The sequence below is a fragment of the Hesperophylax consimilis genome, chromosome 16 (genome assembly GCF_061612785.1).
Source record: "Hesperophylax consimilis isolate HC1 chromosome 16, BYU_Hcon_1.0, whole genome shotgun sequence".
In the NCBI taxonomy this organism is placed as follows: domain Eukaryota; kingdom Metazoa; phylum Arthropoda; class Insecta; order Trichoptera; family Limnephilidae; genus Hesperophylax; species Hesperophylax consimilis.
This window is the reverse complement of record NC_142851.1, coordinates 32533539-32555249: the sequence shown is the minus strand read 5'-3', so window position 1 is coordinate 32555249 and position 21711 is coordinate 32533539. Positions and strand designations below refer to the sequence as shown.

The 21711-nt window shown below is 35.5% G+C and overlaps 2 protein-coding genes across 2 annotated transcripts; both read right to left on the bottom strand.

Moving 5' to 3' along the window:
* Positions 1–936: 936 nt before the first annotated feature.
* Positions 937–20592, bottom strand: LOC149417048 (N-acylneuraminate-9-phosphatase). Its single transcript, XM_089641141.1, has 5 exons — positions 20292–20592; positions 12652–12826; positions 6511–6595; positions 3897–4119; positions 937–1750 (listed from the first exon to the last, which is right to left on the bottom strand). Exons 1-5 carry the CDS (start codon positions 20397–20399, stop codon positions 1505–1507), a joined length of 837 nt encoding a protein of 278 aa, XP_089497267.1. The 5' UTR covers positions 20400–20592; the 3' UTR covers positions 937–1504.
* Positions 17197–20249, bottom strand: Neurochondrin (neurochondrin). The gene has a single exon (XM_089641140.1). The coding sequence runs from the start codon at positions 19862–19864 to the stop codon at positions 17651–17653; it is 2214 nt and encodes a 737-aa protein (XP_089497266.1). The 5' UTR covers positions 19865–20249; the 3' UTR covers positions 17197–17650.
* Positions 20593–21711: the final 1119 nt, after the last annotated feature.

The window sequence follows — 21711 nt, the reverse complement described above, 5'->3', positions numbered from 1 at the left end:
CCAGGTACTAGACACTACATTAAAATGTACTGTAAGGTAAGCAAAACTTTCTTGAATAATTGTTTGCAGCAGTCTAGGGGTTCAAATGACGGAATATTTTATAATTGTGGATCCCTTTTCCAAATCATCATGAGATGAAATGTGAAATAGGTCTATGCCTTCCTGTACATATATATTTCAGGTCTATATGCGTTTTTGTTTCAACTCATTTGTTTTGAATATCTCAAATATGTACCTACATATAATGCGTGCATTAACAAATATGTACCTAAATTTGATGTATTCACTAACAAATATGTACCTACATATAATGTATGCATTAACAAAATGGTGCAACCAGGATAATATAAATTTTTATCGAATGAGTTGCAAAAACTTAATAAATATGTAACATTCTACAACCGGTCAGTAATACATACACTTTTTCACAAAAATATTTAATATCCCAACACGTTTAATAATCAGACATCAAGTCTTCATTTACAGGCTTAGTGTTTCTAGTCAGTCGAAATATTTATATATTACATTACAATATACACAATCTGGTAAGGATACTTTAATTGTTAATGCATATAAGTTTGTACAAAAATATACTCAATGGTTAACTTCACCACATCTCCAGTTAATTTGACAAAATCCGGACACAATTGAATCATTTCTTAAAATAATTGTAAAAAAAATAAAAATAAACAAAGACATAATACTGATTACGCTTTACTTATAGAATTGTAACAATAAGGCAATCTGAAAAATAAAATATACATATTAAAGAGTCAGGCAAAGTTGATCATCTCAATATGTAGAGAATCTACGAATTATTATTGTAAATAAATTATTTGTATCTATTTTATACCTTACAGTATTGAGATTAGCTTAAACATCTAACAAATAGCGTAATATGTGTTTTAAAAAATAATCATTTGTCTTAGCAATAAAAAATAGCTTAGCGAAATTTCGCATGTCCACCTGAAGAAGTATTCAACACCATCCCGCAACCGCTTTAAATATAATTATATGTATATTAAACACAGTAATACATATTACCAATATATCGAATAAAATAATAATACCAACACATTCAATATAATCATATTACCAATATAGTAATACATATTAACAACATATTCAACACAGTAATACATATTACCAACATATCCAATGAAATGATATTACAAATTCATTCAATATGTATAATTATATTATCAGTATACTGCCGTGGAAAATAAAAACGCAGTGTCTTCCTTGAGAGTTTCAAAGAAGACACTACGTTTTTGGTCAGCGGGGCAGTATAGTAATACATATTATCAATATATTCAATACAGTAATACATATTACCCATATATTCAACACAGTAATATTTTCTCAACCACAAAAGCTTGTAAGCTCACTCGACTACAGAAATGTAGCACAACACCTAATAAAACACATAGAAAAATATATCTTTTTAGGTTACTGCGCCCTTGTAAAAGAGATTTACAAGAACGAGGAAGCATTTGAGCTGACATCAGCTGGACTTGTTGTCATTCAGGTCATTGGAGGTCGTGGGGTTTTTGATTTTCATTCCGGCATGTTTAGGTCCCGAACTTTTCAACTTTTTGGAGTCGTACGACCTGCGGGTGTTCCCGGAAAGAATGTCCGGAAGATGTATTACACTGTCGATGACGTAGTCAGGAACCACAGCCGGAGTTTCAGTGAATTCCGACTTCAATGGAATCCAGACTGTTGCGCCCAACTCTGCTTCTATACCACCCTGTGAAAATAATATATTTTTTTGTTATATATTGTCACAATCTCGGTAGTCCAAAGGAAGGTTAATTCAAACACCATCGAATGGCGTCCTTGGGTGGGAAAGAGAGGCAGGCAAGAGTCGACAAAACCGAAGACTTTTGAGGCCTATTTTAAAAATATAAACTCCACTCAGGAGGACCTGAGATAAATAATTTTCTTCAGGGCCTGTGTTACCTTGGACTATACTGTGTGGAGGGTCTTTTTGAGGAGAGGAAGGTATGAACTTGTTGTAAGAGGGAGAAAACACAGAGACAAACATTTCAGAGCCGAGCTGTTTAACTCAAGAACGAGTCGTAGAAACAATCCGTTCTCATGTGAAATGTTAACCATGCACAAATGTTGGTTGTGCTTTTAGCGTTTTTTCCGACTATGTACCGGTGCTGAAGGGATCAATGACCCTGGTTCCTCGGAACATCTTCCACTGAAGTATCGATAGAACAAGGACAGCGTCAGGCAGAGACGCCTCTAATATAAAGATTACAATCTGATTACAACAGATCGCCCATTTTTGCACTTGGGTTTTTGGGGCTTAGACCAGAGGTGGCGGCCAAATTCAACAGTGGGGCGTACTTGTGATTTGTACAGGGTCATCAGTTGTATACTATTAAAGTATCTGCGTGCTCTGTACTAGCTTCCGAGAGGCTAACTTGACTCTGGTTCAATGGGATCCATGAGCTGGTCAATTAGAGTTACACCAAGCATATCAAAGGAAGATATATTGGAAGTTAGACCTGAAGGAGACTAGATCTATGGCCAAGGCCAGACACTACAAGGCTCGCGAAGGGAAAGAAAATTGAGATACGTAGATTTGTTTAAAAACGTCTCTGGAAAATACCTCCTTCAACTGATATATAAATTGGATTAAAGATATGTCAAAATTTCTTTAGTTTTTGGAAAAATGCTATTTAATTTTAATAGAAATACCAATTTTCATTTTTCTAGTTGATTGTGAAGTAAGAAAAAAAGGCATAACATAAAATATTTTATGTGAAGTGAGAGTTTTCATTATCACAAAAGCACAGTTTGGTCGTTATTCAATTGATTGTCAAGTTTAACAGACCTTACAAAAATGCCAGGAATGTTGATAAAGCACGAAATAGAAAATGCCAGGAATGTTGATAAAGCAAGAAATAGAAACTGTACATGTAATACTGATTATCCAAAGATAACACTTTATCATGAAATTGTTTTATTCAAGTCGATTTGATGTGAATATTGCAGAAGAGTCCCAACTGTTTGGAGCCGGTGAAACTATGGCATCCCCAGTTGGGGTATGTTGTGAGGATGAAGGATATGTATGTAGTAAAATAAAAAAAAACAATACAAGATAATGTATTTATGTAATTTTATAAAAATAGAATAAAATCTACCATTGGTAGTTTCCCTGGAATAGCTAGTTAATGATTTTTTAAATGTATCCTTATGGATAAGACTGAATGCTGTAGAAATGAGATCCCTGAGGCATATGTGTGGTAAAATCATGTATGGTCATGTCAGAAATGTGGAGATCCGCAAAGAATGCAAGGCCGATGTAATTCTCAGATGGTTCAGGCATGTAGAGCGAATGAACGAAGAAAGAGTGTAAGGAGAATATATGACGCATATGTGAATGGCAGAAGCTGGGGACGTCCGAGGAAGACGTGGCTCGATCAAGTGAATCAGATACTTGATTCGGGCCATGTTAAGAGTCAGAATAATATAAGAATATGTATAAGATGATGTATGAATGTAAATGAGGTAAGGAGTGTGTACCAAGACCAAGTTCTTTGGCGGTCCATCCTCTCCGCCTGCCTCTGCGGTGAAACGGCGTGTTAATTAGTTAATCTTAAGGATACGCTGGCGTTTAAGAGGTTGAGGATTTTTCATTATGTATGTCCCAAAGACCGCGAATGGGCCGGACACATGTAGAAAGAATGCCAGGTGACAAGACACAGAAAATCATGCACGTGAAGTAATCCAGAGGCAGACCGAGGAAGAGGCGGACTGACTGCGTGGAAAAGTTGGAGCAGATGGCAAGGCCTGACGACAGGAGCCAGTGGAGAGCATTCGTGGAGGAAGCAAAAACCTGCCCTGGGACATAGCACCATAATGTTTTACGTAAGTGTTACCTGTATATCCGTCTCCAGTTTGTCTCCGACCATGATGCAGTGTTGCGGCTTCACGCCAAGGAACTGGCAGCACTCGTGGAAGATCTTCTGGTCGGGTTTCTCCCAGGGTAGGTCGCCCGACACCAGGATAGAGTCGAAATAGCAGCGCAGATCCAGGCGGTCGATTTTCTCCCACTGGGCGCGGGACGTTCCGTTGGTTATCAGCGCGAGCAGGTAGTGGTCTCTGGATAATCAAAATTTACAGTAAATAATGAAAAAAGAATAATAAAGAAAAAAATATTATTTTCTTTTAACCATTGTGTTTAGGGTTAGCTCAATAATTCACTAATACCAATAGTTTATACCCAACTCTGTCTGAGATTTCAAAACTATTTTTCAGATAATCAACAGCAAAATTTTATTTTCAAACAATATGGTCTCATGTATTAATTTTTGACAGTTGAATGAATATTTCAAAGCTTCATAGATTACAATCATGAATGATGTCAGAGCTCACCACTTATGAGTTTTTAGTGAGACATACGTACAAAAAGAGTAAATTTAAGGTTTTAGTTAAAATAAAAATGTACAAATAAAATATTATTAAAAATAATAATTACTGTTATGCTTCTATATGTAACTCTGGTTCAATGAACTTTAGAAATTGGATTGCTTTGCATTTATTTCAAAATTGGAACTGATTATGTAAAAAAATCAGACAAGCGATAAAGGAGGTACCAAAATTATTTAATGAATTAATAATTCTATATATGAAATGTGTATTTATTTTGGTTGAACTTTTGACAGATGTCGTAATTTTTCAAGTTTCAGGCAAATATTTTTTTAATATATTTAAGTCAGTAGCTATAGGCCTTAGTCGTCAGTCACTAGATATAAGTCACTAGTTATTGTGTTATATTTGTATTATGCGATATGTATATTTGTACAGCGTCCGAATTACAGATTTTTCACGAAAACGGCGCTATATATATCAGCCAAACAATATTATTATTATTTTGGGTTAACAAATCCTAGAATTATATTTATAAAAAGTTTTTAAATACAACAAGGGCAAAGTAAAATGTCAATATCATCTTAGTGACAACAAGTACATTCATAACCCCAAGTGGACAAACAGCCATTCTCTGGCAAATGTCCACATTTATATCTGATCACTCATCACTCTTCTGATAGTCTGCTATTTAAATTGAAATGATTCCAATGGCACTTCCTAAAGTGATCAACTCTATATATTGTGACAATAAAGATTTATTGCAGTGTCAAGAACAAGTGTGGGATGTAAACAATGATGGAAGAACTGCTGGGGATGTGTTAAGTTTGTAGCTAAGAAAACTGTTATCAATGTCATCTTAATGTTGACCAGCAAAAGTGGATGCAGTGTACATAATACATATAGGAGTATGTGAAAGAATTCTAACTAATTTGGTGAAATGCTCCAAAAGAAAAATAATCAAATTCAAATTGTTTCAACATGAAGACATATTTATTTGAGTCGGAAATTTACAAGAGCAAAATGAAAATTTAAATTGTTTCAACATGAAGACATATTTATTTGAGTCGGAAATTTACAAGATCAAAATGAAAATTTAAATTGTTTCAACATGAAGAAATATTTATTTTAGTCGGAAATTTACAAGAGCAAAATGAAAATTTAAATTGTTTCAACATGAAGACATATTTATTTGAGTCGGAAATTTACAAGAGCAAAATGAAAAATTCAAATTGTTTCAACATGAAGAAATATTTATTTGAGTCGGAAATTTACAAGACCAAAATGAAAATTTAAATTGTTTCAACATGAAGACATATTTATTTGAGTCGGAAATTTACAAGAGCAAAATGAAAAATTCAAATTGTTTCAACATGAAGAAATATTTATTTGAGTCGGAAATTTACAAGACCAAAATGAAAATTTAAATTGTTTCAACATGAAGACATATTTATTTGAGTCGGAAATTTACAAGAGCAAAATGAAAAATTCAAATTGTTTCAACATGAAGACATATTTATTTGAGTCGGAAATTTACAAGAGCAAAATGAAAAATTCAAAGGTATTATATTATTTTTTCTCTTTACTTATCCCTACGTGCGTTATTTCAATTTTGTTTTCGGTAATAAATAAATGAAAATCTTCTAAGCGGAAATTAACCCACTTCCTCGTTGTCAATGACAATGCATTCTACCAACTTTTGATGGCAATGACGCAAATATATATGCATTTCTCTGAAATTTGATGACATTACAGCAGTTGACATATGAAATAAATGTCAGTACTATCCAATTAGGAGTTGGCTTTGGCGTTAGTGGTGTTGAACTTGATTACAACACATCATCTTTTCTCTGCTTTCTATAAATATAATATGCATGTATTTTATATATAAATATATATATAAACATTCCGGAAGAAATTCTCTAGATACTAGTAAAAACCCTATCAAAATCTGTTGCGTAATTTAGAAGAACTAAGCGCACAAACAGACAGACTCTAACAGCGACTTTATTTTATACTGTTAAGAGATGTACCTAATTCGCGAATGGCAAGTCAATAAGTGTAACAACAGTTCTATTAAGCAAATAAGTAATTAATTAATGAACAGTAAGTTGCGGGGGTTACCTGAGCGAGGATAGAAGCTGCAGAATTTCAGGGCTAACGGCCAGATAATGGTATCGGAGTTCTAGCCATTGCAAGTAGATGTCATCTGTAAATAGAATGTCAAACTAAATATAAACTTTTTTCATTCGTGTGCACTCGTGTCCGAGACCTTCAACGGTTGACACAGCTATTTTTTATAAGGAAGGAATCATTTAAAACATATTACTATTGACATTGAATTGACATAATTTATTTATGTATTCATTAAGTCAGCACATTAACCCTTGGGACCTTCTAAGACCCAAACAGTCCCAAATGCCGTGCGCGCATTATACTCTCCTAAGACCATATTTGTCCCAGAACGACCGCACATTATTGAAATGCATATATCTCTCTTCCTCTCATCTAAAAATTAATTATTTCTTTTATGTCAGAAAGAGAACGAAATATCGCTTATTATTTATTGTCTTTGAAAAAATGGAAGCTTGTAGAAGGTTCGATCCGTGCAAATCAACAACGTCTCAAGGGTTAACATTATATATAAACATTGCACACATAACAATATACATATATACATACAGGGTTTTCCAATAAGAGGTGTTATTTCGGTAGATGTTACTTTTGAAGCTGTCATTTTTTGACATTTGACAAGTAGAAACTACGCCATTAATAAAAATGGAACGATACACGCTTCAACAACGCAATGAAATTATTAAAATTCACATGGTGAAAATTTGGCAAAGGCGGTTCGTAAAACTCGAACATTTTTGGGTCGTCGTGAAGCACCTTGTCGGACCGCAATACAGATATTGGTGGAAAAATTCGAGCTGTTGGGACCTTGGACCCGTGCACGACACTTAAGAACAGCCGAGAATATTGCTGCCGTAGACGAAAGTGTTGAAGAAAAGCCAGGTTTGTCCATTCCTCGTCGTTCTTTGGAATTAGGCATTCCACAAACGTCATTACACCGTATTTTGCATAAAGATTTGTATAATAAAGTTCAGTTAACACAAGAACTCAAGGCGGCCGATCATCAACAACACCTCTAAAATAAAATAACACCTCTTATTGGAAAACCCTATATATAAATATCATGCTCATCTCGACACAGGAATTCACTAGTGAGATGAGCTGCGGAGGAAAAAAAAAAAAAATATACATATACATATTTTTACATTAACCCCACACAGGAGGTCATGAGGAAAATAATTTCCCTCAGGGCCTGTGTCATCTTTTGGGATGCTGTGTGGAAGGTCTTTTTAAGGTAAGGAAGGAGAGGAGGTTCTGGGAAGGAAAAACGTGTAAGGGTTGGGTAGGAATCTAAGGATCAGTGTGTCCAGGAGTGACGGACGAAATGGGTCAAGAGAGACCAGTTGGAGAGGTCAAAGGGTCTCCTCAAACCAGCCTCTCCCGATCTGGTACGCCACACAGCTGGTGGGCAGGCGCATCCTGAACCCGGTTGGTTATTCGATAAATGGTTCTCGGGGCGGCGGTACACAAACCCGCCTCCCAAATTTAAATACTAAACATATTAACATAATATAGGTATAATGCACACCAATTGAATATTGTGTGAAAGTGGTTGGAGGCATTATTTTGGGGTCAAATGCCTCATAAGTTGTGATGACCACATGGTTTTGACTACAGACTATGAGTTTGTTAATAGTGCACATATGTATTCATAACGTCTGTAATGATTTGATATGTGTCATTTTTGATTTGACACCAAAATAAATCTTTGCTTTGGTTTACGAATTTACCGTCTTACTAGCAAATAGCGTCTTCTACATCATATTGATGTTGTAGCCAGTTCGAACCGTTTAGGAATATGTAGTTTTAGATCTCTTTAAAATCAATAGGATATGAAAGTAGACTGAATGCTGTAGAAATGAGATCCCTGAGGCGTATGTGTGGTAAAAACCATGTATGATCGTGTGAGAAACAAGGCTGATGTAAGCGTAATGAGTAAGATTAAGAAAGGGACGCTTAGATGGTTTGGGAATGTAGAACAAATGAGTGAAGAAAGGAGTGTAAGGAGAATATATGATGCAAATGCAAATGGTAGTAGAAGTCGGGGACGCCCGAGGAAGACATGGCACGATCAAGTGAATCAGATACTTGAGTCTGACCATGTCAAGAGTCAGAATAATGGAAGAGTATGTATGAGACGATGTATGAATGTGAATGAGGCAATAAGTGTATGCCAAGACCGAGTTGTTTGGCGGTCTGTCCTCTCTGCATACCCCTACGGTGAAACGGCGTGGTTAATTAGTTAAAATCAATAATAACTAATGAAATTACACATTTATAAAACGATGATCAAAATAAGAAAAATTACTTTAAATCTTTCATACACTTTTAACAGTATCCATTGTATGTGAAAATATCGCATAAATTGTGGATTAACAAGATACTAAGATTATTCCTGTTTCGGCCACTTGCACAAAAAAGTTTTAAAAAGTAAATAAGTACATATTGCCTTGTAGGTAGATAAAACTTAGTTTGTACAGAAAGGAAAATATGAATCCATCATTATTTCGTCGCTGTGAAATCAAACCGGCATATATGCAAAAATGGAGATTTTGAGTTATTGGTGTCAAAAAATTTCTTTTTTTCCCTTCTATTTTTATGTCGAACCGGCATGTCGTATAGTTGAATAAAAATCTGTCAGATGGCGTTGGGCCGGTATGCATTTACGCGTGAATCGCCATTTTTTTTAGCAGAAGACAGACCTATTCCGCAATACGCCAGTTGCTTCAAAACTTTCAAGGGGGAAATGCGTCCATCATGTAAGTAAAACTGGATTATCTCACAATAGTACATTTTTATTACTACCAAATATGACTTATTGTATGACTTATTGGCAGATAATCCGGTTTGCACTTAACAAAAGCGTTTATAGCAGCCTCAACTAAAACAAACCGGCATATATGCCAAAATGTCTGACCCGGGTAAAATTTCTCCCGGTTAAAAAAATAAATTATAATAGGCAAATTTAAAAAAAAAACTTTAGCAAACTGAAAGATGCGAAACTGCGGTGAGGAATACGAGTCTAAAACCCGTGGAAGAGTGAACCAACGAAGCATGAAGCCTCCTTGCCACAACTGTAAACGCAAGTGTTCCTAGTCATTACTACAGATCTCAAAGTTCTCGGGAGTATATCGATGGTGGAAAATCTATCGCCGATCACAGAGATTATCTAATATAACAGAAAGAAAGGAGTCAAACCTTGCAGGAATCAGCTACTACCAGTACAGAGGTTTTTTCAAGTCATACAAACTTTCACACTGAAGAAAGATCAGTGTGATGTTTGTCTCATTTACGACGGCAACTTTTACTTCAAAACCTCCTACGGATCACATGCCTGGGAGGAGGCGAAGAAAAGGAATAAACGGGGCAATGGGAGCGTGAATCCTGTTCTGATGCACGCTTATTCCAAGAGACTATTGATGAGAAGAAGAAAAATGGTATCCTAAAGTTAGTTACCGCCGGGATAATACCGTCAATTCAGATTTCCATAAAGGATTGGGAAACTTTGAAGTTACCAGCAAAGGAAAGAGCAGTATTATGTTAATTGTTTATAAAAAAAATTGTGAAGCAATAAATTATTTTTTCATTGACAACATTGTCTTTTTTTATACCTTAAATAGGTTCCAAAAGAAGAAGCCACTGTGACACAAATGCAAATATTACACTGATTTTAAAGCCATACTGGCATATCTGCATTTTACTCTTAATTTAAGCAATTTTCGATTTATTTGCAACTACTACTTCAATAAGCAGTATTCGTCTAAATTTTATTCATTCATAAGGTGGCATTGAGGTGAACCAAACGGACGTAAAAAGGAAAATATCATATGCGAAATCTTTAAAGCGCTCTGGTGAAAAACAAGCATTTTGCAGATATGCCGGTTTGATTTCACAGCGACGATTTGTCATAAGGCTTCCATCTCATCAGCTTTGAATGATTTAATTAGTAATAATTGATTTTCATGAAACCTTAAGGAATTTTTCCAACTTTACTGCTATCTATATGAATGACAAGTTCTTGTATCGATTTTTTAAATTAGGTAACATATAATGGAAGAATATTTATCAAATTATTATAATTATGTACTTTAAATAATGAATACATTATGTGAATCCTATAATTTCTATACCCGCTATATCCGATTTTTTGACAAAATGATCTGAGTATGACATCTTGTTCACATTTTTGCGAGCAACAAGAGGAGCCTAAAATTGAGTTTCAAAACCCTCCTTATCACGACCAAAAACCATGTTAAAACTGCGAGTGAGAAACCAAATCCGCTATATCATACAGAAAGTCACTATCAAAACCCGCTATATCGGATTCAACGAATCACAAGCAGTTATTTTGCCAAAATACAATATGGCCGCCGCTCTGACGCCACGCTCGTATGTCAAAATGATGTACGCGTGAGTTTCTAAACCCGCCATGTCGCCTCAGTTGACTTTCAAAATCACGAAGTGAGTATCAAAATCCGCTATATCCATTTTATTTATCGAAATTACTTAATTATTGTTAGACATATATAGAAAAATAAATGCTTTTCGAAATTTTATTACTCCAATTCATTATATAAAAATTTTTAATGCATTTACTTATGTACGCTAGAGATGTGACAGTTTTTTGCGGTTTTCTCCAAATCAATGAAAGTTGATATAGCGGGTATAGAAATTACACGACTCATGTATTCTAAAGCATAATACGCACATACAAGTTGAATGATAATATCAGGTGATAGATAATTATTATTTTCAGATTATTTTGTAAACACTATTTAAAAACTGGTTTTTAATTTAGTGTAATTTAATCAAAGGTACTAATGAAAGTAGTGTTATTTATGTTACGACTGACTTAATGTGAATTTTGGTAAAACCAAGTGGGACAAATACACAAATATGTTTACATTGGACAAGACATAAAAAAACACAGGGTGACCCAAATAATCCTTTTAACCGGACTTATTTTCAGTACATAACTCAACCAGTAATCTACCGCTTGAATAACCGACAACTACTATGATCTGGCTTTATTTTTATTAGTTTCTGACAGGTTTTTTGTTTGAATAAGTTTACAAAATGGGGTCTTCTCGCATGCGTAAACATGACACCATTAACTTTAAAATTGAAATTTTACAAAAGATCGATAGCAATGTTTGTATGTTTTTAAGAAATACCTGTTTTAATTTTTAGCGCATTTTTAAGGTATGTACTTTAATCTGACGCTTTCGCTAATTTGACACTTGCCCGGTTTTTTGAGCGGCAGATTGCTGAGAGAGTACCTAGTTGAATAATTGATATAAAATGCAATGCAACTTGGTTATAGCCATAGACATATGAATATTAGTAGACCTGCCCTAAGTGATAAAAAGCGTATTATTCCCCACTCCCCATACCGGTTCCATTGGAGCCGGCTGTGCTCGCGTATGGCCTCCCATGAATTTAGAAAACGTGACGTCATCATTCTTGTGCGAGCTATGGTCGAGGCATCATCGGTTCATTTTACGAAATAACACGGCAAAATGGTGGCTTGTGGTATGAAAACTTGTAAAAATAGATGTGAAAAAGAGAATAAACCCAATTGTCGTATTACATTCCATATTTATGCATTATTTTACTTTATTTTAAGCATATTCACATCGTATAATATGGATCAGTTGTAGAAACATATACTATCACATCGAGATACGTCTGGACGCGAAACACAAAGCTGGTTGGTTGCTGGGAAGTAAATTATGAACATTTATTAAAGTGTCTTAACTAAATACGTAAACGAAATATTCGACTCTGAAAATAGAAGAAATTTATTTTGCCAATTTGGACTTCGCAAATTTGTTCATAACGTGGCGAGTAATTTGCGCTCCCATGTAAAAATGTCTATTCATTCAAAAGCAGATTTTACTTTTAAGAACTAAATGGTGATATTATAATGCGAGATGCCTATATACTGTCAGATTGATTTATTGACGAATCACAGTCAGCTTTACCCCCTTCGTTCTTCAACAGTTGATTTTACCCCTCATCTTTAATTTCTAGTCTATATATTCATATGTCTGTGGTTATAGCGATAGTGAAGATACCAGGACACCTGTATCAATGGAATGGATTAATATAACATGAAATGGTGATACTTACTAGCTAAATGAGAGTATTCCTCCTCCAGCGCTTGGCTCCACAGATGTATCCTCCAGGAGTCCAGGTCGTGCTCCAGATTGTCGGGGCATCTTCGGAAGGTCCTCAGAAACGTGGCGGTGGCTCGGTCCGCCTCCTCGTTGGGCACTCCGTACTCTTCAGTCAAAATTCCATTCAGCTATCCAAGTTTTATAAACAAACACAGGTGAATAAGTATGGGTTTATCACATCGGTGAAGCTGGCTTCCTTCTTCACTTCTTCACAACAGTTCCAGAGTTTTTTTTTTTAACATTATTTACACATACAAAACAATGATATGACATTCTGAAGAAACAAAGACATATTTGAAATTGGGAAACATTTAAACTTCTACTGACATTCTGAAGAAACAAAGACATATTTGAAACGGGGAAACAGATTTAAACTTCTCATATAATTACAGAAGACGCTCTCTATACATCTACTCCATTTATTCAAAACAAATCTTATTCATTATGAAACGTACATAGGTTATTTCACAATTTCCCGGGTTTTAGGCCAATTGTTGAGATCTGCGTACAAATTAAAATGTTTAACACGCCAGCTAGATGAAGAAAGAAATTCAAAATAGTAAAAATTACTGCGTACAAAATCTGAAAAACATCTAAAGCGTAAATCAAGCGTCAACCGTAAGTTAATTTAAACAGCATCTATAAAAATAATTATTCGATTTACATTTTAGGGAGTCCAAAAAATAATGCGTATTACAAAACTGAAAGATAATAATACATGAACAGAATTAGTTACAGTATATTAATTAATAATATTGTAACTGACCAGAGCAATTAACAAGTTTAAAGCATCATATTGTGACCTTCACATAATTCACACATCTCAGCAGCACTACATTCATACACTTCAGAGGCAGATAACGAACTATCAAAATAAACAAATGATTATTATAACATTATTAGATATCTAAATAAATTACGAAATAAATTTAATTTAATTCGATTTGTTGAATTACGTAATTATGATGACGTAATATATTTTTTTAATAAAATAATTCTTTCATCTAAGGTAGTCAAGTACTTGATCCAGAGTATGATTAAAGGATATATGTTTAAATGAAGATATTTAATGCATAGAATTAAGGATGATAAGCCTATATAACTGATAGGTCCATTGTAAACTCTCTTTCTGTCACAAGAGATGTTTATGAGAAAGAGAAAATATCAGCATTAGGTACAGTGGCGGTTCGTGACTTTTTGGTGTGATAGAGTGCTAAGTTTGAAAAATTTGAAACTATAGATGTTGTTTAGTCCAAAACGATTTTTGTATGAAGATTTTCAGGAAATTTCAGTTTAGCCGAACGCCGCACGGATTTCCTGAAAATCTTCATACAAAAAAACGGAATTTTAGAAGAAAAAAAAACACATTTTCAGATACAACAACATCAATAATGTCATATTAGCACTATAGTACACCCAAAAGTCACGAGCTACCACTGAGTAGGGTATGCCTTAAACTGGATTTTAAAGGCCGTACTTGACAAACTTTAATCAGTGATTTCTGATCAAAGAATGTAAATGAAATTTTGGTCTCAGGTGATTTTTTTTTCAACCAAAAACTTGAGAATAAATCAGTAGGCATTGGACAGCTCGGGTCGATATGAGGGGTTACTAGACTGAGTGAACAGCAGCGACATGTGGAAGAATGAAAAGAAAATAAATAATTTAAAAAAAACATAAAAGAGTTACAGGAGACCAAATTTTCATTTACATTTTTTTTTACTGAAAATAATATCAGGAATCCCTGGTTAAGTTAAGTAAGTCAAGTACGTTCCTTAACACCCGTTATAAAAAAAAGCAATAATTATTATTGAATAATATTCACTAACTCTGGAGTAAAAGAATTTAAACGAGTCGGAAACATTTTCCAACCCGGGTAAGCGCTCTATCAACTCAAAGTTAATATTTCTCGAGAGATTGACGAAATAATATTAATCAATAATAACTATTGTTTATGATTTACCCACTTAAAATAATATTTTTTTTTGTAATGGCATTGACTGGAATAATACCGCCAAGGTCTATTTATATAATATTATACCATCAAGTTGTAAATTTAACATTTATTAACATAATATATTTATATAAGTCATAGGAAGTAAACAGTTTTGTTTTTATAATGAGTGGGAGCTATTGTAATTCTTCTTAATACGTATGCTATGATGTAAACTTCATTAACCCGTAGGGGACGGCAAATAAACTTCTGCAGACAATAACATACTTGATAAAGTGACAAGGCAAAATGAATGTACAAGGTTGACACTTGCAGTGCTTTGCACTGATTCTTCAACACTGCAAATGCAGGGCACCGTCCCCCAAGGGTTAATAAGGTCATCTAAGGTCATAGATAAATAACGGAAATAATTCACTATTTGTTGGGACAAAGTCTTAGAAATAATACATAGAACCTCACTAACCCAACACCTCTGGTATGTAATCTGGAATCTATCTAGGGGGGGAAGGTTTTATTTCTTCCTGTTTACCATACATTCCAGTATCCTGCACCATCAGGTTGTATATGTATATATGCCAGTTTAGTGAGATTCTGCAGTACTTTTAAAGAATATCTTCAAAGTAAACAAATGTTTGTGAAAAATTCATATGACATAAAAAGAAGAATGATTAATTGTTTTAGAGAAAATTCTAAAAATAAATGAGCTGTCAACTGATAATTTAAGGAATTTTTAACACTTAAATCCTTCTGTTATCAGTTAAATCTTATCAGGCAAATTTTGAAAGTTTATTTTTATTTTATGTAAATGATGAAAATGACTATGTACACCATTTACACAAATGTTTATTTTGTTAAACATACAAAAGCAAATGAAGACAAGAGTTTTGTTTCTAGACAATTTTTTCAGAGAAGTAAAAACTAAAATTTTTTTAAATTGTTATTGAAAATGGGCGTAATTATAATTCCCACGGTTACGGCACAAAAAAGCATAAAATGTACATTTTTTTATCACAATAATGCTGCAACTCTTTCTTACGCACTGAATAATAGTAAGACAATCGATGTACATATGTTTGCTTCCCCAAAAGGAAAAATGCAATCATTATAATATATCTCCCTCATTCATATTAAAGAAATGAAAAACCATTGCCGTTGGAATTTTAAAAGCGCCCATATAACGAAAAATTTTACGTTTGCGTTTAATCAGATAAAGAAATAATATAATCAGGTACCCATTATTTTCTAAAATGTTGACATTTGTAACATGTTTAGTGCATAATTTAACATAATTAACATCATTATCAATCAACGACAGTTGAATGCTCTACTTTAAAAACTACAAATACCTTTCAACACTAATTTTAAATGCTACTGCTTCGTGTCGACTATCAAAATAACTCAGAGTGACCCAAAAACTTCAAAATTCGTAAATCCACAACATTATTCTATATTATAATGAGGAATAAATTGAAACAGTATTACATGGGTTTAGTTTGAAATATCTGGAATGTGATATTTCCGCAACCTGTTGTTAAGAGAAATTTAATAAAATTAATACAAGCATTAGTTGTTTGAAGACTGATTTCTGGAAAAATGAAGTGATTCACACCGTGCTTACATTACTTTGGTTAAACCCCGTGTCTGTAGAATTATACGTCATAAGGTTCTATAAAACACAATTTTATTGAAGTTACACTTGTTAAAAAATCATAGATAATATTTATTATGTAGCTTAATCATTTCTGTATAATTTTACAGATGTTTAGGTTGTCAAAGTAATGTTTGATTTCAATGAAATAATGTGTGGTTTTTTAACCACAAGGAACTTTTTCTCCAATGAATTCATAATTAATAATCATTGGTAAAACACAGTCAGATGCCCATCAAATAATTTCAAGTAATTCATTAATTTATTAAAGTCAATGATTACAGTTAGTTGCTAGACCTTGCATGTTGAAATTAAAAGTGCCGGTACATGAAATACTCTATTAATTAATTAGTTTTGAACATGATTTGGCCAAAATTTAAGCAATTATTATGTTCCAAGGCAGTAAAATCATGACAAGTCTGAATTTAATGTAAAAAAAACTTTGAAAATTGGTAATAAACATGAAATTGTTTGGTGGATGGTACTAACTATGATTTTATAAATTTTGTGTTCAATGTTCAATATTTAAATCACTGAAAAAGATAACAAATTGATTAAAGAAAGTTTTTATTGCAAAACTTTATGATGTAGGCTGTTCACGGGAAGTAACGGCACTGGAAACAAAGTAACAAAAGGAAAGACAAGTAATGCATATTAACTTCTGTTGCAGTATGTTTGTTGTAAGAAATGATTTAGTAGCTACAAGAGTGTTTTACCTCATTGCGTTACCGAGATTAGTCCAATCTATTTATTAGTTGGCAACGTAAGAGCTGTTCAATAGCATTCCAGTCATTGTCATTCCAAAGTCTGTAAAGGTGATTCAAAATGAGATTACAAACAAAATGAAGTATAAAATGTTTACATACCATCGGCGCAGAGAACCATCAGGATGAAAACAAAGCCACAAGACATGCTGATAGTGAGATCTGCTGATATTGGGATAGTATACAAGTGGCAGAGTATTAATGTGCGTGACAAGAGATTGTGATGGCATAACCAGCTGAAAGTAAATGTGCAATTCATTCCATCATTCCTGAATGCAAAATATATTCCCGCATTGGTGGGCTGCTCTGTGCCTCTGTTGTAAGTTGTGAGACTTCCCACAGGAAACTTTCAAAATAAACATTTGCCTCAATTCCACAGAACACCTGTTGCGGCCTCTCAATGGGGAATCTTGTTGCTAAGTCGCTCAGGAAGCTTATTTATAGAAGTGGGCATGAATTAAATGAAACAGTTTGTGTAATCAAATTAAATTTAATAAATCATTAGTGAAACAGTATAAAAAAAACATAAGAGAATATTAAGATTAGGTATTATTTATAAACTAAAGATAACGTCTATTATAATAGCTTAATCTCCAAAGAGCTTTTTGCCCAGATCCATGAATCTGTGATTACGGCACACTTTGAGGGCATCAGCTTTCTTCAGAACGGCCTCAACTTCGGGGTTGGCATCCACCAGGTGGCAGAGGAAGTCTTCAAAGGCAGACTTTACATTTGGCGGGAGGGTTCCAATCTTTACTTTCCGTAACATGTCTAGAATGCCTTCGGCCCAACCACTTTCAATGGCGAATTCCGATATCCATGGGACCAGGGCGAGGATCGCGCTCATGGTTTGCATCCCGAGGAACCAGAGCTCCATGATCTCAGACCAGCACTCCTTGTAAGTCATGGAGACTACCATTGCGGTGGGATCATTAGACTCATCCACGATGAAGGCGTCCCATAAGAAGCGGATTGTGGATTGGATGTACCGACAGATAGAGAAGTCGTTTTTCTTTACTTTCTTAGACTGTTGCTTCAAAAGGAGGAGTCCCAAAATGGACAAGTGTCCGTTAAGTACTAGGTTTTCTGGAGAATTCTTCAGCTCGGGCAGATTATTGAATATGAACATCATGAGATTGTTGAATAGAACGCTCTCGTCCACAATCTTGGCTTCTAGAACTGTCAGGTTCATAAATATATTGCAAAGGCTCACCATGGCTGTCCGCGAGTCTTTCATCTGCTCCACCAGGATAGGGTCCATTTCAGGATCTGGCTTTGTTTTGATTTTCAAGCGTTCGGATTTAGGAACTAGGGGCTTGATGTAGTGAACAATGGACCAATGGAATGTCATGCATTCAAACAGAACTTCGTCTTGTTTAGATTGCATGATTATATCTCTAGCCTTGTCTTCCACAACTAGATGGCAAATTGAGGGCAGCATTACGCGCAGGATATCGACTTGTCCGAGTACCGAGTGCTCCACTTCCATGGTGGAGTCGGCAGTTTGTCTTTTCTCAGCGAGACGCCTATTTCGGCTGGCGTAGAAAGTGTCGTTGGCTAGGGACAGCATGTAGGGCAGCAGGACGTAGACCTGAGCACGCATGGCCGTGGTCTCCTGGGCAAGCCACGCCACCAGTACCCTGACCATGGCGCAAATAAAAACCTTCTCCGAATCGGGCAGCTTGTCACGCCCCTTATCATTGGATACTTTAGTTAGAACTGATACAACAGCTGTGAAAGCACCCTTAAGTCCTGTGTAAACAGATTGTTTTTCTTTTTGCTCTAGGTCGATGGAATCATTTGCCATGTAGTTGATAGCCAATTCCAATACAACAAAACATGCTGTCACAAGCTCAGCATTGGCGTAGGCTTGCCTGAAGCTTTTGTCATCCAGTTGCATCCGGACTTCAATGGCGCACAGCTGGACGAGGAGAAGGAAGCATTTCTTAGGATTCTCGTCATCTGTCAGAGTCCATTCAATTCCCAACAAATCAACAACATTAGAGGCCAGCTTCAACGCAGGGTCTCTTTGGTTCTTTCCGATTCTGCTTCCCAGAATATCATTCAGCGCCTTGTAAACACTGAGGGGCCATATTTCGTCAGAAGCTGTTGCCGAGACAGCGTTGCGGTTGCAGGTAAAGAGCAGAGAATTGATGATTCCCGCCAACTCAAATTTTCTGTCAGAATGGTCTGTTTCGAAATCTAGGGCAATCTTGTTTACCAACGAGTGGAAAAGCTTGGGGTCGGAGCCCCAGGCTTCAGCCCCACCCTGGCTGACCAGGGTCACTAACAAGTTCAGAGCTTCGTCTGTTTGGAAACTCTGTACAGAGTAGATCTCAGTCATCTTAGCCACGGCACCTCCTTCCACGAGGGCCTTCCTTCCTGCCGGCTGAGACGCGATACACTGCAGACACGTGTAGGCTTCATTGACCACCATCAGGTTATCATCGTGGTCGTCATCATCGCAGGACGAGACGATGTCCAGGAAGACGGGGATGTTAGCCACCATCTCCGCGTGAGAGGCGATCTCGGGGTCCTGGCAGAAGCATGTGAGGATGGACAGAGCCACGGACTTGTAGACGGAGGGAGGACAGTCATCGGGCACATCGTCACTGAGCAGGAGCTTCTTCAGGAACTTGAATCCGATGGCTTCGAACAGGGCCTTCTTGGCAACGGTGTTGCAGTCCTTGGCTTTGATCAGCTTGGTGACCATGAACAAGGCCGCGAACTTCTCGGTGTCGCTGCTGGACGCCTTGAGAATGGCGATGCACTTTTTGACCGGTTCCGAGATGTCACCCATCGTGATAAACAAAGGCACGAGAACACAGAACGGAGGAGACGACACTTGGCGACGCAGATGACTTAGCGACGTACTGTACAAAGACTGTTCGCTGCAGCTCGCTATGGCGGCACTCGAGTCACGTGTATATTTGGAACTTCAGCTCTTCCAGAATGTCTAAATCGGGAAACGGGGCTCCTGTTTCCAATGTTAACAAACGATCTATTTTTACTTCCGACGCGAGAAACATTCATTCGGGCGCTGGAACACGCCGTGTGTGTCGGCCCGAATCGTGACACTACAGAATGAGGTTAAAACAGATTTTAAAAACAAAAATATGTGTCAAAAATGTCCCGCCAATTTATAAAATCACACTTTCGGCAACTGTTAGATAAGTTTTATGTCTAAAGTATGTTGGTCAATTTTCGACATTTACATTAAACTTTACCTTGTTACATGTTTTGCTGTCAGCTTTTCTTGTTGGTATCAACGTATTATCCAAGTCAAATAAAATAGCAGCCACACTCATTTCACCTTTTCCCATAGAAGCAGCCATAATTAACACTTTTCCTGATACGTGATAAATCCACGATGAAAATATAAAACTGATCAAATATACCACACGAGCCGCCGTTCTGTGATGTCACGTCTCCATACAGCGCTCACCTTAGGTTGGCAACAAACTGTGACGCACGAAACTAAATAATTTACCGTAAACATTCACACGAGTTCCTTTTTATTTTTTTCATGATAATTTTACAATTCAATTAAACTAAAAAGAGAACATTTATTAATTTGGGGGTAGAGTTTAAAGAAAAGTAAATTAAAAAAATACATACCTACATACATAAAAAAATATAAAAAAGGGAAGAAGATTGCAAACAAAGCAGGTACCTGGTCAAGATACACAAATAACTACAAACCCTTGTAAAATTAATAATAACATTTGATTGCAAGTGGACTATTTCTATATAATCAATAATGTAATGGACTATTAGGTACCCACTTTCAAGTGACAAATTATCACAGAACAATTTTATGGAATTGAGAAATAATTGCAACAAAACATTTACCATAATATTAATTACTGTAAAATTCTAACAACGTCAACAATGTAAAAAGGAAAAACATTAGTAATTACAACAGTGAGTGTTTTCGGCTCTGTTGTAACTATATTCTGTGCGTCGTCCATGAGAAAGTAGTTATGATAAAATGGAGCCATCCGCGGTATGACATGTCATACATGAATAATTTGAAATAATATTTTCATCAACTTATTGTTTTAAAATTGCCAAAACATTCCGGTAACAGTATACTTTTGCGAACAAAAACGGATGGAAATATCGGAATGTTTTCCATACACTGCCATCTTTTGACATCTTTCCAAAATATTTTCTTCTCGCGGCTATTTCAAGACTTCTCACTGAAAATGGTATTCACCACGGGTTGGAAATAAAACCGAATAAAACGCATCTATTTCACTACGCAGTTCGCAATAATACCGCAGCATCCAAATAATAAAAATGGTTTTCCATTATCTACTTCATTCAACGAGATATTAAATATATATATCCCACAGGAATTTATTAAAGTTACATATCTTTTCAGCAGGTATCTAAGGAGGTATGGGAGGTAGGTACTTTACTTCTCGTTGAAAATAATAGGTACTTGACCAAAAATTGTAAATCATCGACGGAAAACTAAATAAGTAGGTAAACCTTTTTTATTTTCGTTTCGTACAGTTTCGTACGAGAGTGGTATATTTATGATTTATGGTTTCGTAGTTCGAAATAACACCGCAAGCATCCGCAACAGTAAAATAACTCCAGTGAAAAATATTATACCGTAAAAATATATATTCTTATAGA

What these genes read in the sequence shown, in the direction of transcription:
- LOC149417048 (XM_089641141.1), bottom strand. Translation starts at nt 20,399, where the DNA reads ATGGCTGCTTCTATGGGAAAAGGTGAAATGAGTGTGGCTGCTATTTTA. An exon ending in ACAGCAAAACATGTAACAAG is followed by an intron (nt 12,827 to 20,291) that starts GTAAAGTTTAAT and finishes AAACTTGGATAG; the next exon opens with CTGAATGGAATTTTGACTGA. An exon ending in CAGCTTCTATCCTCGCTCAG is followed by an intron (nt 4,120 to 6,510) that starts GTAACCCCCGCA and finishes TTGATTATCCAG; the next exon opens with AGACCACTACCTGCTCGCGC.
- Neurochondrin (XM_089641140.1), bottom strand. Translation starts at nt 19,864, where the DNA reads ATGGGTGACATCTCGGAACCGGTCAAAAAGTGCATCGCCATTCTCAAG.